The 27,304-nt window shown below is 42.8% G+C and overlaps 2 protein-coding genes across 4 annotated transcripts in view; both read left to right on the top strand.

The window, feature by feature from the left end:
• Window positions 1-711: 711 nt before the first annotated feature.
• Window positions 712-15,237, top strand: PLIN2 (perilipin 2). Of its 2 annotated transcripts, XM_075020041.1 has the most exons (9): window positions 712-835; window positions 3,104-3,159; window positions 3,241-3,436; window positions 4,099-4,181; window positions 4,718-5,003; window positions 5,327-5,511; window positions 6,266-6,400; window positions 7,105-7,395; window positions 13,898-15,237. In XM_075020041.1, exons 2-9 carry the CDS (start codon window positions 3,130-3,132, stop codon window positions 14,030-14,032), a joined length of 1,341 nt encoding a protein of 446 aa, XP_074876142.1. In that variant the 5' UTR covers window positions 712-835; window positions 3,104-3,129; the 3' UTR covers window positions 14,033-15,237. The 2 variants fall into 2 exon arrangements, with proteins under 2 accessions (XP_074876142.1, XP_074876143.1); XM_075020042.1 differs by lacking the exon at window positions 13,898-15,237 and having other exon boundaries at window positions 7,105-8,470.
• A 491-nt stretch (window positions 15,238-15,728) lies between these two features.
• The window catches only part of LOC142026748 (stabilizer of axonemal microtubules 1-like), a 54,412-nt gene continuing 42,836 nt past the window's right edge, over window positions 15,729-27,304 (top strand). Inside the window, exons 1-11 of one of the 2 annotated variants that reach the window (XM_075020037.1) lie at window positions 15,729-15,926; window positions 16,485-16,580; window positions 17,352-17,430; window positions 18,449-18,578; window positions 19,155-19,302; window positions 22,753-22,818; window positions 22,938-22,989; window positions 23,196-23,369; window positions 23,994-24,175; window positions 25,349-25,478; window positions 26,072-26,174. In XM_075020037.1, coding sequence (XP_074876138.1) covers window positions 15,832-15,926; window positions 16,485-16,580; window positions 17,352-17,430; window positions 18,449-18,578; window positions 19,155-19,302; window positions 22,753-22,818; window positions 22,938-22,989; window positions 23,196-23,369; window positions 23,994-24,175; window positions 25,349-25,478; window positions 26,072-26,174 — 1,255 coding nt within the window. In that variant the 5' untranslated portion in view covers window positions 15,729-15,831. Of the gene's footprint in view, window positions 15,927-16,326; window positions 16,581-17,351; window positions 17,431-18,448; window positions 18,579-19,154; window positions 19,303-22,752; window positions 22,819-22,937; window positions 22,990-23,195; window positions 23,370-23,993; window positions 24,176-25,348; window positions 25,479-26,071; window positions 26,175-27,304 lie in introns of those variants that run through there. The other variant, XM_075020036.1, reaches the window with a different exon arrangement.

Below are 27,304 nucleotides of genomic sequence, written 5' to 3'. Positions count from 1 at the left end.
TGCATCTCATTTGTTTATAGGTTAAAAGTGAAGTGTGCCTTTGGAATTATGAAAGTTACAGCATATGAAATGCATGTTTAAATGTGCTGAGGCAATTATCTGGGAGCATGCTGAACTGAACCTGTAGCACTGGAGAAGACTGGAGGCTCGTCTGCCTTTCTGAGCAGGAAGGTCACTTTGGGACGGGCGGCCGCGTGGCACTCTCAGAGTCGGCTGGCCCCGGTTTCAGTTCACCCCGTGTTCCAGCCCCACGTGGGACAAGTCCTGGTTAGGAGGTGCTGGGCGAAGGAAGAGAGGTGATTAATTTAAGACCAACACAGCCAAATCTCTTGCCTCGTCTTCCTCCCAACTAGATAAGCTGAAAGAATTTCATGAGAGAAGGGAGCCAGCATTATGTATGTAACCTGTCTGTTCCTGGCTAGGCCACTGGCGGGCCTGCGTGCCTCACCTGAAAGCCTGCACCAGCCACTCTTCCTGGCCCTCGAGTTTGCATTAAAGTACTTAGAACTGGTCTTCTGAAGGATCAGTGGAACGAGAGTTCCCTTCACTAAGACTCCTTTTCTTGGCTGACGCTCTCCCCTCCTGCCCAGCGGCCGGACGGGAATGGCAGACGCCACCTTCCGGCTCCCCGGCCCGGCCCGGCCCAGTCACGCCCCGCCCGGCCGCGCCCGGCGGTGACGTACGGCGGCGGTGACGCTCCCTCCTCTCGCGAGAGAGCGGGCGGCGGGCGGCCGGCGGCGGGCGCTCCTTATAAATAGCGGGGCGAGGCCGGGCCTCGCTAGTCGGCGGCGGTTCCGGTTCGCGTTCCGTGTCTCTCTCCCTCCTTTCCTCCCGGGTGAGTACGGCCGCTCCGCGGCGCTCCGGGCCGGCTCTCGTCGGCCGCGGTGGGCGGCGGCGGGAGCGCTCGCCGCCCGCTCGCCCCGCGGGGCTGACTCCGCAATATGGTGGAGCCTGCCGGCGGAGCGGGCGGGGGCTCCGGCTCCGTCTGCGGCTCGCCGCGTGGCCGCCCCCGCTGCCTCCGTCATCGCCCCTGCGGTCCCCCCGGCCCAAATCCCGGTGTATTTCGGTAGGCCGCTCGGGGCGGTGCCGGGACCAGAGAGTCCCGAGATGCTTGTCCGGCCCCGGGAGCGGCATTGGGCTGCCCCAGCCCTGACGAGGTCCGTGGTGGCACCTGAAAACTGGGGCGGCTTCCTCCCTTGGGCACCGCGGTCAGCCGGGGCAAGCTCCTTGACTCCTCTGCGTCGCTCTTGGTGCTGCTTTCTGGTCTTTAACTTCTTTCCCTAGCGGGGGGGGGGGAAAGTAGAAAACAAATTCGTGGCTTAGTTTATTCGCTTTCCTCTTGAGGCTCTTTTGCTGTCTCCGAAACGCTTTTGTACTGTGGGCTTTGATTCGGGCATCTCGCTTACTGGCTCCAGTGAAGTGGATCTCGCTTTTGCCAGAGCTGCAACTATTCAAGGGATCTCTGAAACTCCACAAGATCCTAGCGATCTTCCCTGTCTTGACGAGCAGGAATAATTTCACAGACTTAACTCTTATTTTAGTGACTAAAATTCAAACCCATGCAGTGTGTGGCTGGATCTTGTGGGACACTTTGCAAATACTGAATAATCCTTATAAAGGGCCCTTCTTCCTTCAGAGGCCAGATTCTGCAGGGTTAGCCTCTTCTCCTGTTCTACAGTATGCTTTGAGGTTCAGAGTGAAATTAAGTTGTACTCTTAAGTAATCTGACTTGTAATGCTATGTGAGAAACATGACGTGTTTCTGGGGGTATGTCAATACTTGATAGGTGGAAGGAAAATTTCTCTGTTACTGTTGTAACCCTTGTCTGTTACCTGCTTGTATGTTCCATGTACAGTGGTTAATCTCATTACAGGCATTACCTTATGGCACATGTGTGTTAATATGTGCAAATATGCCTGTAAAATGTTAACAGCATGCCTTTGTCCTTGTTCCCCATTATGTAATGGGGAAAGGTTTTACTTGACCCCAGGCAGAATATTAACACACTCCTGATACTCTCATACATATGAGAAAGAAAGCAGCTGTTGGCTTTTTAAGAAACATAGCAGAAGGCCTTGAAAACCACAGTCCTTTTGAGGGCTGACTTCTGGCTTGCCTTTCTGTGCTTTCATTTATGCAGGTTTTTCTGGAACTTAAGGGTCACATGAAACCATCAATGCAAAAAGTGCTTCTTGCAGATCTAGTTCCGCCTGCATGCATAGGATGACAGTGCACTTCTGTGTGTTCTCCTTATGTGGTACTGCAATGCCCCTCTCTTTTTATAGGGTTCATAGGGGGAGAGCTGCTAGCTTTTTCTCCATGGGAATACATGTTAGAAAATAATTGTGTAGCGTAGTCTTGTTGAATGACTGGTGCCTGCAGCCTGTTTCAGCATGGGATGGGTAATAAGTAAGTCTAAATTGGCTTAAAGGAGAGTTACTTTCTGCAGTGGAAAAGTCCTGTGCTCTGTGTTAGAGGAATGCTAAATGCCTTACATGGGCATCAGGCATGGCATTAGAGATAATAAACTCTGAGTTTAGTGGAATGACTTGTAAGAATTGAGCTGAGGTCACTGAAGTGAGTACTTCAGTCTGCCATGTGTTTTTGAGATTTGGACAGCAGTGATGACTCAAATGTCAAACTTGACTCCCTTATGCTAACAGAAGATCTAATCTGATTAAAGATATTGGCGGTGGATTCTTCATCTGACTTGGACATCCTAAACTAGAATTTTAGTGACTTGTTGGCTAGTGGTTTTTGTCCTGGCTCAACAGATAAGCCCAAGTGTGTCTCTTTCCTCTAGAAAAACAAATTAATCCATCAGTTGGTAACTCTTTGGTAATTCTGCAATGAACTGCTGTACCTCAGAGCCTGTTTCTTGCATGTGCCCTACTTGTGTTGCCTAAACCAAACAAAGTAATTGGGAAACAAAGTTTTGGATTTATAAATTGTTACAATAAAATGTAATTCCTGTATGCAAGAATGAACATCCTAATCCCTTTGATCAATGGGGTTGATTACAAAAGGGTTGTTGGTTTCAAAGTCTGGTGATTAGGCGGAGTGGATGTGAGGATGCTGTAACTCAGATATGTTTCTTTCACAGGCTGTGTAAGATTCAAGACCTGAAAAATGGCATTGGCAGCAATTGATCCACAGCAGGTACATCTGAGTTAGCCCCAGAGTTTTTTATGTCTACTTCAGAAAAATAGGAGTCAACTAACCTGTTTCTCTTTTAAACAGAACATTGTATCAAGGGTTGTCAACCTTCCCTTGGTGAGCTCCACCTATGATATGGTGTCCACAGCTTACATTACCACAAAGGATAACCATCCTTATCTGAAGTCAGTATGTGAGATAGCAGAGAAAGGAGTGAAGACGATTACTTCAGTAGCCATGACAAGTGCTATGCCTATCATCCAGAAACTGGAACCACAAAGTAAGGCAAAGATGGAGTTGTTAACTTTAATTCAACCGATTGCTTTGTATATCCAGATGCGCTTACAGTTTAGCATGGTCGTGCTGGTCTGGAGTGCTGTTTCAGGTAGCTGACTGAACCTGTTGCCTGGCTTGTTGAGTAACTGATTACAGATGGGTATGATTTAACAACAAAAAAAATCCAGAGCCAAAGTAGTTTCCAGCTTTCGTAATACTAAACTGACTCCTCTTGATATGCGAGATGGTTGCGTAGTCTCTTGCTCAACACCTTCCTCACCTTTCACCTGGTTTAAAATGCTACGTTTTTTACTTTCTCTTGCTGAGAACAACTTGTGGTTAAATCTGGCAGCAGTGTCACAAGGCTGTTGTAACCAGAAGCCTGGTTTCATGAAGTGGCAGAAGGCCAGGTGCTTCAGCTTGTTCTAACAGTTACTTGTAAAGTATCAAATGGATTTTCTCTGCCTGCAAGTGAGCTTTTTTTTCTGGCACTGTAAACCTGCCCTGTTCTTGGGCTTTGCTGCCTCAAATCTCCCTGAAAAGTGGAGGAAACTACTTCAAGAGCGTTGTTGCATGAGCTCTGTTACAAGAGAAATTCTCAACAGGAGTTATACTAAGGAAAAAACCAACCCAAATTAAAATCAACTATTGTAATTTCTTTTATAGTTGTAGTTGCCAACAACTATGCGTGTATAGGTCTAGACAAAATTGAAGAGAGACTGCCTATACTGAATCAACCCACTGACAAGGTAAGTTCCTTCCATGTACATAGACTAAGCAGAAGAACTATACACCCTTCCTCTTCTCTATTACCACTAAAAATACAGGGAGACAGATTTCAATAAGCCATGTCTAAAGCACAGCTCAGAAGCAATAAGGAAGTGAAAGGTGTTTCTGTAGAATTGTTTGTTGCCTTTGGGAGGCCATTAAGCCTCTTTTTTTCTTTTTGTTATTTTTTTTAAAATTTGCCCACCATTTAACACATCTATCTATAGCTGCTGTTCACCGGTGGCATTTTTTTTGTCTTTTTTTTTTTTAAATTTGAGTTCTTGTCTCTTTCCTGCTCAGTGTGAAGCAAATAGTGCCTGGATTACATTCACTGAAGTGTTTTGAGCTGAAGGCTGCATGGTAGTCATATTATGTTTTGTCTTGTACATATGTTTTCAGGGCAGAATTTCTCCTAGGTAACTGATAGTTGTACAATCTTTAGCATATATTTATATTTCCTGGATTATGCAGCTCTCACTAGAAAATATTTAGTGAATCAACATGTTTCCTATGGCAGGTTGTCGCCAATGCCAAGGATGTAGTTGTTGGAGCCAGAGAAGCTGTAACAACCACTGTGACTGGTGCCAAGGAAACTGTTGCTCACACAATCACTGGAGTTGTGGGCAAGACTAAAGAAGCAATGCAAGACAGCGTAGAAATGACCAAGTCAGTTGTCAATGGCAGCATTAACACTGTCCTGGGAAGTCGTGTGGTGCAAATGGTGAGCAGTGGAGTGGACAGTGCTCTCACTAAATCGGAGACCCTTGTAGACCAGTATCTCCCACTTACAGAAGCAGAACTAGGTAAGACCAATTCAAGGTTTGATTTTGTTGGAATGCTCATATTGGAGAGAAGCAAGCAATCATTCATCTATTACTTACTCATATTGGGGAGGCAGCACATGCTTCCCAAACTGCCTTTTGGCTTGCTGGTTGTAATAGCATCTTCTTTGCAGGGAAGCAGAGTGAAAATAAGGGTTTCCAAGAATGGTGGTCTATCAGCCTACCCTGGTGCTAAAGGACTACTAAACATGTCTAGTATTCAGCAGTTATGAAGCAAATAAAACTGCCTCATACCTCTTAAGTTTTCTTCCAGTGGTCAAATTGCTTCCTTTCTACATATCTAGAGAAAGAAGCTGCAAGAGTTGAAGGTTTTGAAGTTGGAGTTCAGAAGCCAAGCTACTACGTTAGACTGGGATCCCTGTCTTCAAAGGTCCGCACACGTGCCTACCAACAAGCCTTAAACAAAGTTAGAGATGCTAAACAGAAAAGCCAGGAGACAATCTTGCAGCTCCACCACACTGTTAGTCTGGTAAGTTTAAGCTTTCACTTGAGGTACAAAAAGCAAGTATTAGCATAGTTTTGGAGTGCAGAAAACAGCCAAAAGAGGAATAGGAAAACTGGAATTGTGCTCTTGGACTAAATGCATTTTCTAGATATAAAGCACTTCCCATTCAGAGCTTTCCACCACCATTCAGGAGAGGTCCTAAATCAGGCTGAGTTGTAAACTAACCAGCAATTGCTTGTAATTTTAAGCACTGCAGAAACAGAAGTGACATTTTTAAAATGCTATTCCTGTTTTAGAGTGCTGATTTGATAGAGACTTCATTCAGTGAAGAAAGTGTCTTGCAATGTAGAAACACTTCAGTCCTTTAAGTCCTTTTTGTTAATAAAATGTCAGATTCTTTATGGGCTTGCTCTTCTTGCTGTGGGTATCTCTGTTCCTGTGTACTTCAGTAGTCTTATCCTAACAATGTATGTCTATGTACAGGACAAACTGTGCATAGAGAGTCACGGCCTTCTATACACTTTCAAATCCTTGTGTAGGATGCTAGTGGGGAAGAGGGAAAAAGCTGAGGCAGAGGTATAAACTACAAAACATCTCAAAACTGTTTCCAGTTTTCTCTTCTTTGAGGAGAAGAAACACACTCTTATATTCCCAAAAGTCTTTTATACTGAACTTTAAAAGTATTTAAAAAGGAGATTACAGAGCAGGTAAGGTAGCATAGCTCTAATGGAACTGTTTGGACTCTTTGCTTTACTTCCTTATTTGGCTGTTATTTCAGATCGAGTATGCCAGAAAGAACATGAATAGTGCCAATCAGAAACTTCTTGATGCTCAGGAAAAGCTTTATCAATCCTGGGTAGAATGGAAGAAAAATACAGGCCAAAATGATGGTGGTGAACCGCATAGCGCTGAGGTAAATAGATGTAAATGTAAACCAGAAATAAATGGATTGTATACTGCACAGGTAATGGCAAACTAACAGTCCCCAAAGTGTGCAGCATCCTAACAGCACAGAAGCTTATGTGCAAATGTGAAATCTGAATGCTAAAGCTCAGGGCAGCTGACTAGTGACTGCTATGAAAAGTAGGGGACACCCAAACTCTTAAGAGGCTACTTCCTGCAAACACTCTGGGGTTTGTTCTCCCTTCAAGAGAGTGCTTATCCTGTTTAGCATGTGAACCTGTGTTGGGATATCCATATCTGGATCAGTTAGGACTCACTTACCTTATGTGGCCAGACCAGAAATAACAGTTTGTCAGCATAAAGCAGTCTTAGACACAGACTCACTGAGTCTTATATGTAGCTTTAAACAGTGATTCATTGATTAGAATATACTTACCTGCTGTGATTTGTTATCCAGAGTTGAAACAAGAGCTTGTTTATCTGTCGCTGGGTAGAAGCTACCAATGTTTCTATTCCACAAAGTACTTGAGCATTGAAGAAATAACGAGTACTTTCAAGTCTCTGAGTCTTCAGACTTAAGACCTGCTTTACTATCTGCTATAGCTTTATTTTGCTTACACCCTCTGTACTTTGCTGCTTTATGTATCTTAAGCAACATAAAGCTGCTACAGTCATAAAGAGATACTAATGTGCTGTTATGCTTTTTGTTTCCAGCATATTGAGTCAAGAACTCTAGCTATTGCACGGAGCCTCACTCAGCAACTTCAGACCACCTGCCTCACACTGGTCTCAAGCCTACAGGGGCTGCCACAGAATGTGCAGGATCAGGTTTACAGTGTTGGGTCAATGGCAGGTGATGTCTACCAGAGCTTTTGGTCAGCATCCTCCCTCCAAGAATTATCAGACAGCTTTCTTACCACTAGCAAAGGGCAGCTGAAGAAAATGAAGGAGTCTCTGGATGATGTGATGGATTATCTTGTTAACAACACGCCGCTCAACTGGCTGGTAGGTCCCTTTTACCCACAACTGCCTGGCATTCAGCATGCTGAGAGCAAAGGTGAAGGGGAGAAAATTTCCAGCCAGAAAGACAAACAGCCTGAACACACTATTGAATAAACTGCATAGCATGCATGTACTCTGCTGACTGACCAAACAAGTGGCCTTACCAAGTGTAACTGTCAAAACAGCCTTGGAGAAAAATCCATAAACATATGAGTAGGGGAATGATACAGAGAAAGGACATGCTTACACATGAGCTGTATTGTCCTGTGTAGTTAAGACACTCTAAAAACTCAAACTGTCTTGAGTGCCTAAATATTAGCAGCTTACTGTTGTCAAGATGCCTTGTTTGTCTGTCAAGTTAAGAAACCTCACCATGCTTATTAATGGTATTAATACCATTAGTCTAAATGAAAACTGCCATAGCTAAAAGCATCTGATTTGTAGCTTAATCTGTACCAGAATGACATAAAAGCCTTACCTACTATGAAATGCCTTTAAAAGCTCTGCAGTCTAGCTAAGTATGCTAAATTCCTTGTTTGGTGCAAATCATGTGTTTGATTATTATGGATCTGACTGTCTCAAATTCTACTGCTACACAATTCATGACAAAAGTTCTGCAAGTGCAGAAATCCGAAGCTAAAAGTGGGGTTTCTGAACAGGTCAGCTGGAGTTACTTAAATGCTGTGACAGTGTTAACTATATAAGCTTTACTATTGTATAACATAGTAACCTGACCAGAGAATCGTAGAATGTCTCAAGTTGGAAGGGACCCATAAGGATCATCGAGTCCAACTCCCTGCTCCTCGCAGGACTACCTAAAACTAAACCATATGACTAAGAGCATCGTCCAGATGCTCCTTGAACTCTGACAGGCTTGAGGCTGTGACCAATTCCCTGGAGAGCCTGTTCCAGTGACCGACCAAATTGTTATCAATACATGTTTTTAATATGCAGTATAAATACAAGATTCATGCTGTTTGTACCCAGGTGCCTGCTGTTGTGTGTGGTGGTGTTTTTTTTGTAGCCATCTTTTTGTAATTCATTTTGTATGTTAGTAATAAATGCTTCAGTAGCCAAAGTCTGTCTCCATTTCAGTGCTGTTTAAAACAAATGTAACTTGCTCTTCTGTGACTCCTTCAAACTGGGTCCAGCAGAAAGCAAGCTTAAAATGCAAATGAAGTAGACCACATTGATAATGTATTTGTGTGTATGTATAGATAGGTAAAGTATGGCTGCAGCATTTCCTTCCTCCCTTTGGGTTCCTGTGCATCCTTCCATTCAGTCTTAGCTTTATTGCTGCTTTTTTGGTGCTTGCTGTTGCCTACCTTAAATGATGACCTAAGCTGTGACCTGATGGATGTTCTAATATTGAGAAGAGAAGGATATGGATAAAAAAAATCCTGTCCTGCCTTTGCAGTAGGTGTTCTGTGCATGAGACTGCTGGCTACCTGTTTTGGCTGCTGGCTCCCTATAAACAGTATGCACTCCTCAGCTGCAAACACCAGTTTTAAACCTATTTATTTACCTTCTTTTGAACTTGAGTGACTAATGTACATTAACACTCAGCTACTTGGGTGGAATTGTTCCTCAATAAATCTTGTGAACCCCTCCCCTGGAAGAGAATTGCAGTCACTAAGAAATAAGCTTTCTTGGTTTAAGGCTGTCCAGGTAAGTTGTGTCTGTGTTGTTAATGCATACCCTGTGCATCTTTGAGTTGCAATCATTTAGTGTAGCAATGCTGGCCATCATTTTCAAAGAGGTCACCAAATAGTGTGAAGCAAAAATGGAGTTCAGAGGAAGCTTGTCACCTAGTGACGTGTTGCTACGTGTAACAATACCTCCACTTGGTACAATGTGGGCATGAAAGCAAATTACATGTCATCTATCCTAATGTGACAGGGCTTGCTTAGCTGTTAAGTCAGGGTTGGTCTAGAAGTGTTAGGAAGACTGTTTTAAGCACAATATTAAACACAATTGTAATGAGGATTACAGAGAAAGATTCTGTAACTTCCAGCTTTAAATACTTGCTTTTTGTAAGGGGGCTGTTTAACATGAAATTAACATGAGATGGCGAGATACTCCTTTCCAGCAAGGACCTGAGTTAAGACTTCTGGAATTCTTTCAGCAATTAATTCTGTTTACTTTAAGTATTGAATGAGTCTAGCCAGAGAATATCTTTTTTATCTCCATTTGTAATCAAAGTGTAGAGTGCATCCACTGTTGTAGAGGTGCTCAGGAACACAGTGGGACTAATTGGCTCTGGGAGCAGCTGACAGTTGAAAGAAGGGAACTCCCATTCTTATGTATTTTAAGATCTGAAGGCTGTGCGCCTTCATTCTGAGGTGATGAATTAAATAAGATACTCAAACTGTCCATTGTCTTTTGAGGGCTGAGAAATAAACAGCACCATTTAGTATTAATGCAAGAGAATACATCTCTCTCCTTCCTTAAGCTGCACTACTGTTTTGTACTCCCTTAGATAGCTTTACTAAATGTCAGCAAGCAGATGAAGTAGAAAGCAAGGAAAAATGTTACCAGCATAGACCTTCAAATCATTTCTCCCTCACCATGGACTCTTGGGTGACTTCTGTGTAAAAGTTACTTTGACTTCTGACAGCTGACCTACAACTGGTGGCTGCAGACAGAGGAATATCTGGTTAAATGCTTACCTAATGGTTGGGCTAATAGCCTGTTGTACCAAAATGCTGTATGTGGGTTCCTGTATCAAGCTATTGTGGTGTCATCATTTCTTTAGATCCTGCCCCCTCCCTGAAAGTGTGTAAGTTTCTACACACACCCCCCCCCCCCCCCCCAATAGAATTAGGAACCCTCATTTGGAGGAAAAGAGGGCTGAATAAGAGCAAATCAGTATGTTCCTGGTTTGTTATAAACTGAATGTTTAAACTGAATTGCAACTGTAGCTTGCATGGGTATCTTCTGGCTGGTAATTTAGTACAGCATATCCCTAGACTCTATTTTAATTACAGGTCTACAGACAAAACTTCGTATTTTTCTCTAGCACAGTTAGAGTGACTATTAAAATGCCTGCTGGAGGCAAGAATGATGTGGACACCTTCCAAAGCCATCATTGGGGTTTTTTGGCACAGTGCACTGAAGCTGAAGGGCATGCTAATAACTGCTAAAGACTCTCAAATAGAAGGAGGAAAACCCAAGATATGAACAGAGCAGAGCCTGCTCATAAATTTTTCCTGCTATCTTACCTGTTTCTCTGTAATTGCCTGTAACAAACAGCTCAGCTATACTGCACAGGAAGTTGCTTGGTTTTAGTCCAAAAACACTTTTGAGGATGTAGCTTGGGCTAGAAAGCTGTGAAGTCTCTCTGGAACATCTTAAAAAAGGTAAGACCAGGTATGTTGAAAATTATAGGCAATAGTTGATCCTATTTGCAGCAAGGCAGATAAAGTAGATGAAATGGAACAAAGTGTCAAAGGCTGCTAGTCACACAAAAATTGGGATGGTAAAGGTTAGAATACTAATGTAATTATCACTGGTAAGGTTATTTAGGTTCTATTTAGAATTCAGAAAATTCCTGTTTCTCTTTAAGACATCACTCAAAAATCATTCATGCTGGTTGAAATTTCCCTTTCCAGGCTCATTTAACAGAGAACTATTATTCTATCGTTGCTGATAATACTTTGCTACAAAAGTTTTAAATATAAGCATTCGTAAATAGTTCCATGTGGTACAAAAGTTTCACAAACATCATATAGCGGCATAGACATTGGTCAAATCCAAATTACAAGCTTTGTATAAGGACTGGAGTTGCAGGGATATAGCTAGTTTGCCTCAAACGAAAGAAAGGTGGAAAGCTTTTGGAATCTCTCCCATTCCTTGAGATTGACTTTTTTTTGCAATAATCTTTTCCAAACTGCAACTTAACAGTAATACTATATAGCTAGTAAAATAGGTGAAAAGATTTGCAAACAACTGATTAAAAAAAAAACCAAAACAAAACGACCAACCAAAACCCATCCAAAAACTTACCCAAGCCATCTAATTAAAAAGAGAAAATGGAATCTAACTTATTTTTTAAGCATGATCTGTTGGTCATTTGCGTGATCGAAAGTCTTACATGCAACAGCTTGCCAGAGGTATTGTGCACAGTGTTTTGTCAAATGTATTTCTTTCCATATTAAGATGGAAATTTTATTTCTTTTGGATGATACAGTCTCAATGACTAAAAATAAGTGCTTGTTCTGAAAGTGCACAAAATAAGAACGATCTCTCGAATTGCTAGTGGCTCAGTTCTAAAAATACATGAAGCAAGAAAAAATGGATAAATTTAAAGTCAAGCTAGTATTGACATTAACATTTGTATATGTATATGACCCTGTATATCGTATATGAAGACAGCAAAACACTGAAGTATGTCTTGCGCTATTCCATGCAAGGATTCTGCAAGTTTTGCAGTATTTTGTATAAATGATCTAATTGCATCTTGCAGAGAAATGGCATCAAGAAGAGTCCTATCTGGCCTCATTCTTTGTTGCAAGAATGGACTTGCTGTTTGTTTCAACTTCCTATCAACTGTGAAAAGTGATATGGAAGTGAAGGTCCTTTACCTAAGTAAGCCCATAACACCAAGGGTTTTGCATATTTAGTAAGACTGGTGCAGATGTCAGAATATGCTGTTCTAATAAAATTTAGCATGTTCAAAACTGAGATAAATCATGTTGACATCAACCCTGTTTGATGCTGACAGATATGCTCGAATTTGAAATTCTTTCATGGCTATGAACATCTTACTAGTACATTAAAGGAGTCAGCTGCTTATAATGTGTGCATGAGGGAGATGAAGAAACCACAAACTTAAAGTCACTATCCTGTTGTCGGTAAGAACAACATGGATATAAGTAATGAAAGTGTCTTAAACCTAGGATATAGTGAAAATGATCACTGGTCAGACATGGTTACTGAACATAGGCAAGTGTCCTGCTCAGTGTAGAAAAAGAATAAAACAACTTGTTTAAACCATGTGTTTGAGCACATTTTAAAATGAATTTGCATATGGACTAATTGGCCTTAAGTCTTGTTAAGACATCCCCGTTTATAGTGCAGTATGAAATACAGGGTCATGTGCTGATAATGGGAAAACTTGTTGATTTCTCCAAGTGTGGTAATTAAATTTTTAGGTAAACTGCCATAAGCAGAAAGATGTAAGATAGTTGTTGCTGGTAGAAAGATGTGTTTTGCCCATTCCTAGTGCCTTTTGATTTTTTAGGAGACAAAGATTACTGATCTCACGTTGTTCAAGCTTACCTTCTCAAAAGTGGTCCATGCATTTCATTGTATTCACACTAGTGCCTGATAGGTGACATGCTGCTTAAATTCTTCTGAAGCTCAGTTTTAAGTAATATTTTAATTAATATTTCTAAGTTCCTGGTGCCCTATGACTACCTACTGTCTAAGGAACTGAGTGATTCATGTTCAGTGCTTCAGTGCTGTCTACAACCCAGTAGCTGAAACAGTAATCCCTTTATCCTTTGATGTGTTCTCTGTTCTTCTGACATGTTTTCATAGCAGGCAAAGCATAGATTTGTCTTGCATACTATCTTTCATAAAAGTAAGTAATAAGCAAAGTGTTTTGCAGTTAGGGAATGGATTAAAACTGCTTCTCCAGTGAGCACTGAGCTTAAGTGACACAAATTCCTAGAAGTGTCTTCAAGTTGCTGCTTCTTTGTACGTGCAGAACCAAAGTCCTGTCAGCATGCAGCCAGTGTTATGTGCTGGTACTGTGCCTGGCTCCAAGTATGTCACATCACCAACATTTAAGTTAACCATGAGTCAAACTATAGATATAAGTAATTTTCACTTGGGGCAAAAATCTTCTTGTTATGAGTAAATTGCTCAAGTATATCCCATTTTTCAGATGTGCCTAAGTAATCTAAGTCCTACTAAGGGGACTTAAGGGTTGGGACTTAAGCTCCTAAGTGTCTTAGCCAACATTTTTAGAAGTAATGTCCATGTATCCACTAATGTCTCTGTCGCTGCCTAACAGTACAGAATATTATACATGCAGCTAAAACAGAGGCCAAATTCCAGATATTTGTTTTCTCAGGAAAGGTTTGATGTGGTAGGCAGGCAGAGCAGTGCAGAGCAATCCATACCAAGCTCCTCAGGGCAGGTTCCTTTGTATATAGCCCATTGCTCCCAAGGAAAGAAGAAAGGCAAAGTAAGTTTAAAAACTTCCTTTCTTAATTTTCCACTCACCAGTTTCACTAAATACACTCCAGTAACTTCAGCTCTGTTCTATCTCTACTATAAAATCCTGTCTCCCAAGCAACTGATCTACATCTTGGATAGTATTTGGTCTGTCTTAATGCTGTGTTTCATATGTGACTGAGCATATTTCACTCTGTATTCAGTATTTTGGGTCTGATTTCTAGAAATGATGGGCATCTTTGTCTCCTGACTTCAGTGAGGAGTACTGCACAAATTTATTTAGTTTTACTTTTAAATTGATTGAAATTTCATTCCTATGCAGGTTCCAGATTTCACTATTACAGACCTGTCTTCAGAGTCAGATGATATCCCAGACATTTTGGATTTGGATGAAGATGACCAACAAGACTTTTCACGCACAAATGGCCCTTATACTACAGGGCAAAGAGCTGAATGAAGAGAAGCGTAAAAATGTCTTTTTGATACAATGTACTTTTGCCATGTTTAACTTAGATTTCTCCTTTTTGAAGATGAACCTGCCTAGTTTAGGGATTTTGGGGATATTTTTTTTTTAATCACTATTCTTTCACTTAGCTGCATCAAAATTCTGTTTTTGTTGTTTTTTGTTTTTTTTTTTTTTTACCTAAGGAATGCATGCTACCTTGATTCATTAGCATGGGTGTCAAGCTCCCATTCTACAAGCCAGGTATAGCCTAACCAGGGTATCCAACTGCTCTAATCTTTGTTAATGATTCGTTCTCCTGCTGGCAGCAGCCATGAGAACACTCCAGTGCTTTGCATAAAGGGCTGCCAACATAAGGAGTTGATGAGGATTTGCCCACGAAATTTCCCCTTTCAGTCCACACGGAAAGTACTTCTGCATCTACCTCTTTGCTGCTGGAAGGGATAAGAGACGTTGTCTCAGACTCTCTCAGGTTCTTTTTGTTAGGCTCTGTACCTACAGAGCTTTGAAGCTTAGAGCTTCCCTTTGGCAAGAGTGCTTTATGCACACAGAAAGAGGCTCCCTTTCTCTCTACATGCCTTTAGCGTGCAAAAATTTCAGCCATCCTGATGCTATCAGTTGTGAGGCCTGAGACTAGAAGAGAATAAATGCTTAAAAAGGAGTTTTCCAGGAATATGGATGACAGTTAAAAAAAAGAAAGGGGAAGAGAGTGTAAAAAGTAAGGACAAACGGAGGGCAAAGAGAACAAGCAGACGCGGGACAAAAGAAAATTGCGGAAAAAAAAAAAAAGGGAATTGAAGGTGGGGATGGTTCCGGTGACAGCGATGATCCTTCTGTGTTTAAACCTCAATCAAGTATTTGCTAAGGCATGCCGAATCCGCATTTGCTTGCAGACAGCGGCTTCTGTAGGTGCAGGGGTGAGTGGGAACGGGACTGCAGGGAGGCAGGCGTGCCGCCTTCCTGGCCGAGGGTCAGACGAACTCCTCCCGCAGAGATCGCCTCGGTGTCGCCCGGGTGACCGCAGCAAGTCTGGAGCTGTTGCCCGGTGCTCCTTCTGTCCAGCCGCGGAAACACCGCTCGGCAGCGGGGACAGCCGCCAGGCGGGCGGCCCTGCTCTCTCGTCACGTCACACTCGGTTGTTGTGAAAGCTTTGAAGTCTAGTCACTGAAATGCCTTGGAATAAAAGTCTGAACCTCTCAGCCTGCTGCCGGTGCGAGTTTTACTGCGTTTTCGTGTTCAATTTTGTAATCCGATTACCGAGGAAGCTAGCTGCACTGCGAGGGCCCCCCGGAGGCCGCCTGCCACCAGCGCTGCCCGAAGCGCGATGCCCTCTACCATCACCTCACGCTGCTCCGGGCCGCCTCGGGGCGGGGTTTCGAGCGCCGGGCCGGGCCGGTAACCGCCGCCGCCGCTCGGCCTCTTCAGGGGCCCCTCGGCGCGGCGGCGGCGGCGGCAGCAGCGAGGCGGCAGCCGCCGCCACCCCGCTGCCCGCACCGAAGCGGCGGGCGGCCCTTGCGCTCGGCGACCCCCGCGGCGCGCAGGCGCCAGGCCTCCTCGGACTACGCCTCCCGGGAGGCAGCGCGCCCCGCTGGCGCCAAGCCCCGGCTCGCCTTGCGCGCCTGCGTTGAGTGGCCCGAGGGGGCGGGCGGGAGATCTCGCGGTGTGAGGGGCTGGTGTGGGCGGGCTCGCTCTTTTGGCGGGCCGGGCCGGGCCGGGCAGGGCGGCGGCGGCGGCGGCGGCGGCCGGTGTCTGCCTGGGGTCGTCGGCGGGTGCTCCGTCAGCTGCTTGGCACTATGAACTCCAGGCGGGAGAGGGACCATTTCTGGCTCTACATGCTGGCCATGGGCTTCGACCCGAAGTCTCAGGACAGCGTTGTGTTACCGCAAGGGTGAGTGCGGGGGAGAGCCGGGGGAGGGGGAGGAGGAGGAGGAGGAGGAGGAGAAAGAGGGAGGGAGGGAGGCCCTTGTGCAGCGCGGGATTCACCCAGGAGCGCACGCCGCGAGAGGAGGGTCAGCGCCGCCGCCGCCGCCGCCGCCGAGGGGGCCTGGTGCCCTTGGCGATACGTGACGCAGAGGAAATGTCCGAATTGCTGTAGTGGCCGGTGTTGGCTGTGTCTGAAGAAATGGAAACCCAGAAAGAGTACTAACTCTTGCTCGCCGACTAGATGCATCCCGGGCGGTCAGCTGGAGAGAGTGAGCTGGCTGGCTCCGTACCTCTTGGTTTTAAAACTTCTTTGAGAGAAAACGCTCTCACCGAAATTACTTCAGCTTCGTCAGGTAGGCTGGAGGATGTGTATTTTTCACTATGCAGAAAAGAAAGCGTTCAGGGTATTGCTTGTGATGCTTTACAATAAAGTCGTATTGTGTAATTGTAAGCGTCCAGTTAAAATGCAGAGGTCAGTCGGCTTCCTAACTACTTCTGATGTGGCTGTTTATCTGCGTATTAGGAACGCCTTTGGTAACCCGAGGAACAGTATGTTTCATCTCATTGCCTACTTCTTGTTTGCTAAGCTGGACAGGTCCCGCACAGCAAAAGTTTTCAGGTAAGTGTTTGCCTTGTGAGCTTACCGCTGTGGACATAATCAAGAATATGGTTTATGCAGTTGCTGAGGGGGTGAAGGGGGGGTGGGGGAAGTGGCCTGTTGGGGAACGCTGTGGAAGAAGAACATGCGGTCAGAGAATTTGTTTCCTTTTGGTCACAACTCTGTAACGTATCAGAAACCTTGCCTTAATTAAAGTTGTTTCTTACAGTATCTGTCACTTGAAAAGTTTGGTAAAAACTTTCATGGTTGCATAGTAATCCACTTTTCCCATTCATTTCTGTGACCAAGCAGCGAGTAACATTTCCCAGTTACAAATTGCTGCCAGGATCTTCAACGTGGCAAGAACCTCATCTTCTTTAATGTTTTTCCTCGTACAGCTGAGCTATTTTAGCTTACACCTTAAAGAAGTGGCTGGAGGAAGACCAGTGGCATGAAAATTGTCGGCATTTTGACCTCCTTTTTTTTTTTTTTTTCTTCTTCCCTTCTCCTGAGTAAAAAAGAGCTGCAGACGAATGTGTCTCTGAAATGGTCTGTAATTAACTTATTATGGCAAGAAAACCTTGTCATTTAACAAACTTTTAGCTATTCTTGGTCTAGGCTATATCCCCTCATTTTCTGGCTCGTCTAGGAGGCATCACTAAGAAATCTTTGTCTTAGTCTTGTTCTTATAATGGTTAATGAGGTAACTGACTATTCAAACGTGTTTTGAAATTGCTATTTTCTTTTTCTTTTTTTTTTCTTCTTTTTCCCCCATTCCTTTTAAATGGAAAGATGCTGTTACGCGCCATCAGGAAAGATCGCAGACCATCAATTTAGGAGGCAGTGCTTTATGTGGCTACAAGAGATTGCAGTGAGTATTATGAAGAGTGGAAATCGATGTTCTTCTGGTTTCTGTGGCCTCAGTCTTTTTTTTTGAGAGAATATATAGTGCTTTTAAACAGGAGTTTTAAGTAATGTTGCTTTACCAAAAAATTCAGTTTTACCTTGTGTCTTACTTCATACAGTTTATCTTAGACTTGCTTGACAAAAAATTGTGGCATGGTGAAATTTAAATGCCAGAAGCTTAATCTTAGGTCTTAAAACTGCTGAGGCTTTCTTCTGGGTAGTGGTATTTGCTTAAACAGAAGTCTAGAGGGTTCCTCAGCTCTGAGTGAGAATAACTTTCTTCAACTTAAGAGGTGTTTGCTTACATTGCCTGGGAAGGTGTTTATTATTGTGAAAGTGGTTTCACATGCTTGAAAAACGTTTTTTAACATTAGTCTTTCCTTATGTGTGGAGAGAGGGACTAAAGTTTAAGGTGAGCTTTCTGATGGAAGAGACAAACCAAAGTCAATTCCTTCAGCAGTCATTGGTTATTAAGTTCTCATGCTGCCTTTCTTTTAACGATGGTTCTATAAATCAGGTCTGTATGTACTGGAATGCTATTATTTTTAAGTAATAAAGGGCAAGGTGAAAGCCAACAACGCAATATCTTTGAGTAAGGTAAAAGCAGGACAGAGTACACTGATTAAGGACTTAAGTAGAAACTATGAAAGACAACTTGACTGTTTTTTCAAAGGTAGGGATTACCAGTTGTGACTGAGAAGGGCAGAGATTTCTAACATCGACCCAACACTGATTTCAGTCTTTGCATTTAAACTGTCTTTCGTGTACGGAAATAGGGATGGTGGGGCGGAACATTCAAACAGTTTTAGTCTCTTCTGCTGACTAGAGTAGCTGTCAACTGTGGTGGCAAAGTAGTTTAGCTCTGCATCAGGCTTGCTAGCGAGTAGGCTGCAGTGTTTTGGTACTCGGCTAAATGTTTGATGGCTGTTTCGGCTTTATTTCTTACATTAGTTTTGTGTTTAAAACCAATTTAACTTTTCTAGAAGGAAAAACAAAGCGGTCTTCCACAAGTTACACGTTCTTCACTTACTGTTGTTGGTCCTAAATTTATTCACCTGGTTTATCGGTTTGCAAGATATGTACTGGTTGAGGACCTGAAAAGGAACTCCGCAGGTAAGCTGTAATGGAACAATAAAAATGCTTCATTTGTCATGCTTGACAGTGAATCTGTCAAGTCTTTAATATACGCCAAGAGCTTTAAGCATCTCTGAGCTGGCTGCTCACTTCAAAATCTTTCACAGGGTTCTGTGCTCTTGCGTAGACCCACTGCTGATAGAAGAATACAGATTGTTTTGCTTTGTATTGCTTTATGAGTTTTGCTCCAAGGTTCATTTGTGTGATGCTGTACACCATTACCCACACAAGCAATGGTTTGGTCCACAAGTATTGGACCGCTATACTGTATTCTTTCTCACAACTTGAGGAATTCTGAAGGATCAGAACTGTCTATTCTAGGTATCTCGTATTGTTCTGTTGACCTAAAGAATAGGGAAAGGGAGCGAGAGTGAGGGAGTGAAAATATACAACAGAAAGAACTGGCAAAAAAAGACAGCACACTGCATACTCTGTTTCAGCCCAGGTAAAATGGGCATTGTGATTTGTGATTCTTTCAATTCAAACTATGTAGATTAGGAACCTGCTTATTTGCTAAAAGCGAATGATGTAATCCAAACATTAACTTCCATTTAGGCACTGATATACCTTTTGCTGAAGCTGTGAAGTTGGGACCTGAGGATATGTACCTGGCAGATGCAAGGTGTAGAGTTGCATACAATAAACTTCTGCAAATTTTTCAAAAGGAAGCTTTTGTTATTCAAGAATATGAGAAAAAAGCGCAGTAAGTAATGCTTTTAAAGAACTGGAGTCTTTCCATAAAAACTGGCTTTTGTGTGTGTGTTATTAAAAGGATTTGAGGAGGCTGCATCTGCTTTACATCATGAGTTCTGTTGAGCTTCTCCCCATTTTTTTCCCCTTTACCTCCTTTAATTGAAAGTTCTACTGTTTGTTGCATCTTTTGTGAAGCATAGCAGTCTAAAGAAATGAGTTCTTCAGTTAGGAGATGCTATAGTTTGGAAGATAAGGTTGCTTGGGCATTAAAAATGATCAGGGAATTCTGCATGTACAGCACTATGATTTCTTAATGTTTGAAGGGCCGTGTCTTAGAATATAACTGTCTTAGGATGAAACATTTGGTCTTTGGTTAATTACCGTGGGACACATTTTATTTACATAATCCTTAATTACTTCACCAGAATTATGCTGTTCTTTATTCTTGTGTATGGAAGACATCCCCCGTTTGAGAAACAAGAGTAACTGGAACTTTCTGTGCAGGCACAGACTTATGTATTAGTGGAATTTACAGAGTTGGGGAGGGATAGTTTACATGACTGGATCACTGTCATGGACAGTTGCAAGCTGTTCAGTAAATGGCAGAAAAGGAGGGGGATTGCACTGTAGGTAAAAGAGCGGTTTCAGTGCATGTAGCATAGCTCTGTGTGAGAGGACCGATGTGTTTCATGCCTTTGGATGAAGATCAGAGGGTTTAGCATCAAGGGAGACCTCATGGTGGATTTCTGCTCTACACCTCTCCCTCTACACAAGGGAAGGTATATGAGGCCTTCTTCAGACCAATCAAATGCACCTCTGACCTGCAGGCCTTGATTCCTACACAGGATTTCAGCTTACCCTGGTATTTGCTGGGAAAGCAGCATGGTGGTGCATTAGCAATCCGGGGAACTGGAGTGCACTGAGGATGATTTTGCAATGCAATCACTGGGTGGGCTGAGTAGGAGTGGCACTCTTTTGAACTTGCTGCTTACAAGTAAGAGAACCTTTTCTGGAGATATAACTGCCAACAGGAGCCTTATAGTCACCACAGCCAAGACTGTGGAACTTAAGATCCTGAGGGACATGAGGAAGACAAGTGGAAGAGTAGTGACACTGGACTTAAAAGAGCATATTTCCAGTTGCACAGGGAACTGCCAGGAGGTATCTTGTGGAAAGCAGAAGGGCTCAGGAGTGCTAGGATATTTTCAGAGATCCTTGCTGAAGCTCAAGCATGGCCCTTCCCCTTAAGTGGGAAAAGAAACAGGCATAACAAGAAACCAGCCTGATTAAAACAGTAAGCTAGTGATAGAGCTCAGAAACCAAAGCAGCAGCATATGGAATATGGAAGAGGGGACTGACTCCCAGACCTAAGTACAGAAATATTTCTCAGGTGTGCAGTGATGTAGTTATGAAGGCCAAAGTTCAGCTAAAGGTCCAAGAGCGTGGCAAGAGCCTGAGAAAAGGCTTCCATAGGTATGTTGTTAGGAAGTGGAAGGATTTAGGTCTGCTTCTGAATGAAATGGTAAGTTCAGTTACAAGTGTCACAGGCTGAAACACCCAGTGTCTTCTTTGCCTCTGTCTTCAGGGATAAGGTCAGTAGCCCAGTCTCTGTGCCAAGAAGCAATGATGAAGGAAGCAACAAACTACTGATAGCAGAAGAGGGTAGAGCGGTGGTTCATGTGTATAAACTGGACATAGACAAACCTTTGCTACCTGATGGAATGCATCCAAGGGTGCAGAGAGACTTAACAGAATTGCTGTGTCACCTTTGGAAAGGTAGAAGGCTAGCTAAAGGGGTGAGCCCAAAGCGTGGTAGTGCCTCAAAGTCTTAACTGGTAGGTGATCATGAGTGGAATTCTTTTGAGGTTGATACTGTGTCTTAAACTATTTCTTGTCTTCATAAGGGATATGGATGACAGTATTGAATGCAAATGAACCAAACTTGCAGATGATCACAAACTGTGAGGAAAGGTAGATATACTGGCATGAAGAGCTATTGCACAGAATGAGGAGACCTTGCTGGGTTTGGAGACTTGCCCAGCAAGAATTATGTGAGCTTTAACAAAGATCGGTGTGAAGTCCTACGCCTGGGGAGGAATAATCCCCAACAGCAGCACAGGCTTGTGGATTCTTGGCTGGGAAGCAGCTCTGCTAAGAAGAACTAGAGGTGAGAGTAGTGTTGGGCCACAGGCTGAGCATGAGTCAGCAGTGTGCCCTGGTAGCCAAGAAGTCCAACAGCCTCCTAGGCTGCATGAAAAGGAGGACAGCCAGCAGATCAAGATGTATTTCACTCTACCTGGCAATTCTAAGGCCACAGCTGGGATACTGTGTTCAGTTTTGGTCCCCCCAGTTGAGGAGAGAGATTGAAAGGTAGGAGAGTGTTGCAGAGGACCATAATGGTTAGAAGATGGGAGAACTTGACACATACGAGTAAAAGATGTAGAAATTGGGTTTGTTTAGCCTGAGGAAGACAAAGCTTAGGGGGTTTAATCACAGTCTTCCAGTGTCTCAAAAGTAGTTGTAGAGAAGATGGAGGTACTCTCTTCACAAGGATGTATGGTGACAGGACAGGAGGCAACAGGCCCAAAGGAAAACTCCACCTGGATTTAAAAAAAAATAAAAAATCTCATGTGAGAACAATTAGACACTGGAATAGGTTGCCCAGGTAAGTGGTGGAATCTCCCTTGCTAGAAATGTTCAAGACTTGGCTTGACAGGGCCATGAGTAATATAATTGAAGGCTCTGCTTTCAATGGAACGCTCAACAGTATAATTTCCAGAGGTCAAAATCTCCTAAGCTTCTCTGATCTCTGTAATTCTGCATCCCCTCTCACCCTGCTTGGGAAGTGTTAGTGGTCTTACTTACCTTGTGAGTGGTACTCTTCAAGAACGTAATTCTTTAGTTTTTTCATTCTCAACAAAGCATCAGAAGATCAATGCATTCAACAAGATTCAGGCACCCGGTGTTTCTGAAAATCAGGCCTCTGTGTTTTTAACATCCTTAAAAATTTAATAAAAGCACTTTGGCTTTGGGAAAAGGACTTTGGTGGTCCAGCTGTTTGTACTCCAGTATTCTGTTCTGTATTTTTTTGAAACTGAAGGATTTGGGGACTGTACAATTGCTGAATATATTTGGTGGTGTATATTGATAGGTGCGTTTCTAGTAACTTCAGTATTGTTCTTGGGTCTAATAAAAGCTGTTCCTTTGCAGTAGAATAAGCAACAATCTTAATTGCTTAATTTATAAATATCTTGGTGGCTTTCCTGGCTTGTCTTTCTGCACAAAGTCATGGCAAGGAAGTCAAGGATGCGTTTTTATTGCATTGTTCCAAAACTGCCTCAGTATGCCGATTTGGAAAGAGTGAGTGTGATTGGCTAGTCATTGCAAGGAATTCTGAGAACAGCAGAGTAGAAACTTGGATTTTTAAAAAATCTGTGCTAACTGTTAACTTTTTTGCTAGGCTTTTAATGAAAGAAATGGAAGAGGTGAAGTCTGAATATGCAGTCTTGCAGACACAGTCTCAGAAGTAAGTGTTCCTCCTTGTAACTAAGCATATCTAAAATTGATTTCTTACTCAGTTTTATGAAATACGAACTATAATTTCACTGTAGTCCACCTGAACTTTTGTTTTGCATGTGCATATAGGATGAAACAAAATGACCAAACTAAAAATGACAGAACTGAGAGAATTCAAAAGGTGAGCATTTTTTTTCTGCTGTGGCAGCGTACTGTATTTCTTCTTACATTTCTGCAACACTTACTCTCAGATACTGTTATTACCACTTGCCTGCCTGCGATTATGCAGGTCCCTTCATCTGCCTTTACGCTGTTTTGGTACTCCGTCATTATAGATATTATGGCAAACATTTTAACGTAGCGTTTTTGTCTGTCTTGCCTGTTAAGGTCCGCAGTATGTGGACACTTATAATGGAAATGCTTACATCTCTGAAAAAGGAAAAGGAAGCTGTGGATTCTGTACTTGAAGATTGTGCTGGTCAGTGCATTTTAGATGGAACTAAGGTTGCTTTCAGTGTTCCACAGCTGTTGGCTCACAGAGTTGAAAGTGACATACAGCAAGTAAGTAATTTTTGTCCCTCTTGCTAAACTCTGGTTTGTTTTTTTCAGTCCCCAGGGTTGTAATTAGATACCTTTAAAAAAAGTACTTCACGGATGATAGGAGGTGGTTGCTCAAGGATAGAGAAAATATGTCTAATTTGTATGTGAAAGTTTGTTGTGATTATGTTGCTGGTTTGTATGGTTATGTTTCAACCATTTTTAAGTTTGATAACTGCATTCATAAGTCTGCCTAATTAGTGCCTGATTTTTTTGTTGTTTAGACATTTAAAACTATGTTGACAAGTTTAACTCTTGCTTTAACTAATGGGCTTTTGTTTCCAGTGTGTAGTATATGGTGCTGTTCAGGCCTGCCACATCTTTTGGGGCAGTGGTTCAACAGAATACCTCATTAGTTGAAGTTTTCTTAGTTTGTATTGCTTTATAGGCTGTTTTCAAGCAGCTGATTCTAGAAAACAAACCTGAGGTCTAAATCTAGAGAGCATTTTTTTTGAAAAATGAAACAGTTGGGAACTTAATCAAAATACAAAGTGGAACTTTGTATCCTTGCTCTGACTATGGAAGACAAAACTTTCTGATATTGATGCTGTTCACTAATTCTTTTTTTCTTGCTTGCTATACTTCAAGTTGTGTACAGGAAGCGTGTATGAAGCTGAAAAACTGAATTTCTTAACAGTCATTCAGTTATTAAATGAAGCCCTGAGGACGTTGAGAGATGAACATTGTCAATGTGATTTAAAACAACTTCAGGCCATTGAAGATAGGAGTGTGCTCTGCAATAAAGTACTACAGTGTTTGGCAGCAGTGAGGTAATTGCCTGGAAATTTTCTCTGGTTCCCTGTTCTTCTGTCTAAGGATCATGTCTTCCTGCCTTGAAGTCTTTTCTAAAATAATATAATTTATAGTGAGAACATGTTGGTTCAATCTTTCCTTTGCCTCTGGGAAATTCACATTTGTCTTGATTGTCTATATAACTTTTAACTGGGATTCTTCTCTAGGTAACTTAAGCTTTTTGCCCTTTGTCCTGGTTTCAGCTGGGTTAGAGGTAATTGTCTTCCTGGTAGCTGGTAGAGTCCTATGTTTTTTGAGTTAGGTATGAGAAGAATGTTGCTAACACACTGATGTTTTCAGTTGCTACTAAGTAGTGTTTAGACTAAGTCAAGGATTTTTCAGCTTCTCGTGCTCAGACAGCAAGAAGGCTGGAGGGGCACAAGAAGTTGGCACAGGACACAGCCAGAGCACCTGACCCAAACTGGTCAAAGGGGTATTCCATACCATGTGATGTCACATCTAGTATAGAGACTGGGGGGAGTGAGGGGTGGGGGGAATCGCCACTCGGGGACTAACGGGTGGCATCAGTCAGCAGGTGGTGAGCAATTGCACTGTGCATTGTTTGTATATTCCAATCCTTTTATTATTGCTGTTGTCATTTTATTAGTTTCTTCTTTTCTGTTCTATTAAACCATTCTTATCTCAACCCATGAGTTTTACTTCTTTTCCTGGTTTTCTCCCCCATCCCACTGGGAGGGGGGGGGGGGAGCAAGTGAGTGGCTGAGTGGTGCTTAGTTGCTGGCGGGGGTTAAACCACGATGCCCTTGCTTCGTTAACACTTCAGGCTTTGTTTGTGGGGACCTTGTTTGCTAGCTGATCTGATTTTTATGTTTTTTTTTCTTGTTATGTTCATGGGATTTTAGAACATTATCTGCAACTGGCTTAGGGAAAGTTTAAGTCTGTATCTCATTGTCTGTTATGTATTTTAGTATAGTTCCTCCAATTCTAGTATAAGAAACGTGAAGACTACCTAGCAGCTGCTTTTTAGGTTGTTTCAGTTAGTTCTTGGTGCATGTAAAAGTGCATGAATAAGTTGATACATATCAAAGATTTTGCAGGATGAGGGGAACTCATAATACTCTCCGTCTTTATGCAGAATTGTCTCCACCAACAGATGTGTTGTGTTTGTTTTCCGTGCTCTTATGTTACAGGCTAAAAGCAGAGCAACAGCATTGTATGTCAGTGAGTGGGTCGATTTCTAAAGAACAGGAAGGCTGGGAAGAGAGGTGGAAGAGCTTTCTTGGCCTATGTCCTTTTGATTTAGCCTTGGCTCAGGATCCAGTAAGTAGTTTTCAATTTATCTGATTCTGGGAAAGAGAAAGGGTGAAGGTGAGAGAGCATATACACCTACGCTGGTGTGTTCTATTGCAACACTTAAGCTTTGTATGTAAGGTTAGGGAATCAGATAGCACAGTATAGCAGAAATTGCTTTATGACGTAGTCTGTCTTAAAGAAGATATGTGTGACTTAATGACAGCTGGTGTCTTCATTTGAGATGGGGTATGGAACCATCTTGTCAAGACAGTAGATCAGCATAAGAGCGAGCTGATTGGCTTTGGTTTTGTCCATGTCCGTCCCCTTGTGGAAATTGAGCTCTTGTGTGCCGTCAGTCTGAACATCTGCTGAGTTCTGTTTTTCCCTTTTAAAGTGATCGGCTAGATGAATGAACAATCATTTCCATTCTGACACTCACATTGGTACAGGGATCTGAGGTTATACCCTTGCCTAGCTACCCAGCAGAGAGGGGAAAAATTTTGTGTTGAGTCTGACAGCTGGTTTGCAGAACAGCTGTTGTAAATAATTGTCTGTTAATTGCTGTTGATATGCGGATTTTTTTCAGCCTGCTTCCGTAACTGTTTGTTTTCTTTTGAAAGGAACTTCAGGATTTTTTAGAGGCTTTGTCACCCCATTCTTCTAATCTTGCAGAAGAAGATGATGAGGATAACATCTTTTGTCAGTATCAAGTATCACTTTCAGGTTGGTGAACAGGAGAAGCTTCTTTCCCTTCCCCTGCCTTCCCCCCCGCCCCAATTGTTAAAAGTCACTTGGAGTTGAAAAGACTCCCTGCTTGAGTTTGCAAGTATCTTTGACAGTCTCTGATAATCTGGTTCTGCATGACCCCTTGCTACATTTGCCTTACATTTTTCAACCTTGTGGTATCTCAAAGATTCTCTGAAGCTTTTGATATGGCAAAAAAACCAGCACTGGAGCTGTTTGGTATTTTGTTGTTGTTGCATGAAGCATGTTGAGACAGATTTCTGTGTACAAAGGTTCACTCATGGGTTGTAGAGAATACATTCACTCTAACAGTAAAAGTTGCTTCAGGTTGGAGGTGTAATACGAAGGAGAGAAAGAAGCTAAAACTTTTCCCATTGGCCAGCTGGGAAAAGAAATTGAACGTGTCCTCCCAGGTAAACATCTTTCCCTGGTGCATTCTGAAATACTTATTCTACAGTAACTGTGCTATTTGATCAGGACCTTACTTGATCTCTGTGTTGATTGCTTTCAGTCATTAGCTTAATAGGGCTGATCAGAGGTCACTTTGATCAGACGTGTATGTTGCACATGCTAATCAGCTGGTGAGCTGATTGTATTTTACTGGGTAGTGCTTGTTGGCCAGGTGTTGACTGTCCCTAGTATAGAGTTATAAATTAGAAGCTACAAAGCAAGGGTGGAAAAGGAGGGGGAAGACAGCTTGAATCATATGTCATTTGCAGTCCCTTTTAGGAAGAAAGACATAGCAGAAGTGTGTAGGAAGTAGGAACTTCAAGGTGCAAAGCAACAGGGAGAAGATCCTTTTGGTTACTGTCATGGTTTCAGCCCAGCCGGTAACAAAGGACCACGCAGCCGCTTGCTCACTCCTCCCGCCCCCCTCCGGTGGGATCGGGAGGAGACAGGGGAGAGAAAAGAAAAAAAAACCTGGAACCTCGAGGTTTGAGATAAAGGTAGTTTGCTGGGACAACACAAAGAAATTACAACAGCAACAACGGTACTAATGAAAGAGTATACAAAAAGAGTGATGCACAGTGCAACTGCTCACCACCCGGACCCGACGCTCCACCACTTCCCCCCCTCGAAAGCCAAGACCAGCCCCCCCCCCCGCCCTG

Source organism: Buteo buteo, chromosome Z (genome assembly GCF_964188355.1).
Source record: "Buteo buteo chromosome Z, bButBut1.hap1.1, whole genome shotgun sequence".
NCBI lineage: Eukaryota > Metazoa > Chordata > Aves > Accipitriformes > Accipitridae > Buteo > Buteo buteo.
This window is presented reverse-complemented; position numbering and strand designations above follow the sequence as displayed.

Bases quoted from the DNA above. Each gene is read 5' to 3' on its own strand.
- PLIN2 (XM_075020041.1), top strand. From the start codon at position 3,130: ATGGCATTGGCAGCAATTGATCCACAGCAG. The intron at 3,160-3,240 runs GTACATCTGAGT...TCTTTTAAACAG, and splicing joins CAGCAATTGATCCACAGCAG to AACATTGTATCAAGGGTTGT. The intron at 4,182-4,717 runs GTAAGTTCCTTC...TTCCTATGGCAG, and splicing joins TGAATCAACCCACTGACAAG to GTTGTCGCCAATGCCAAGGA.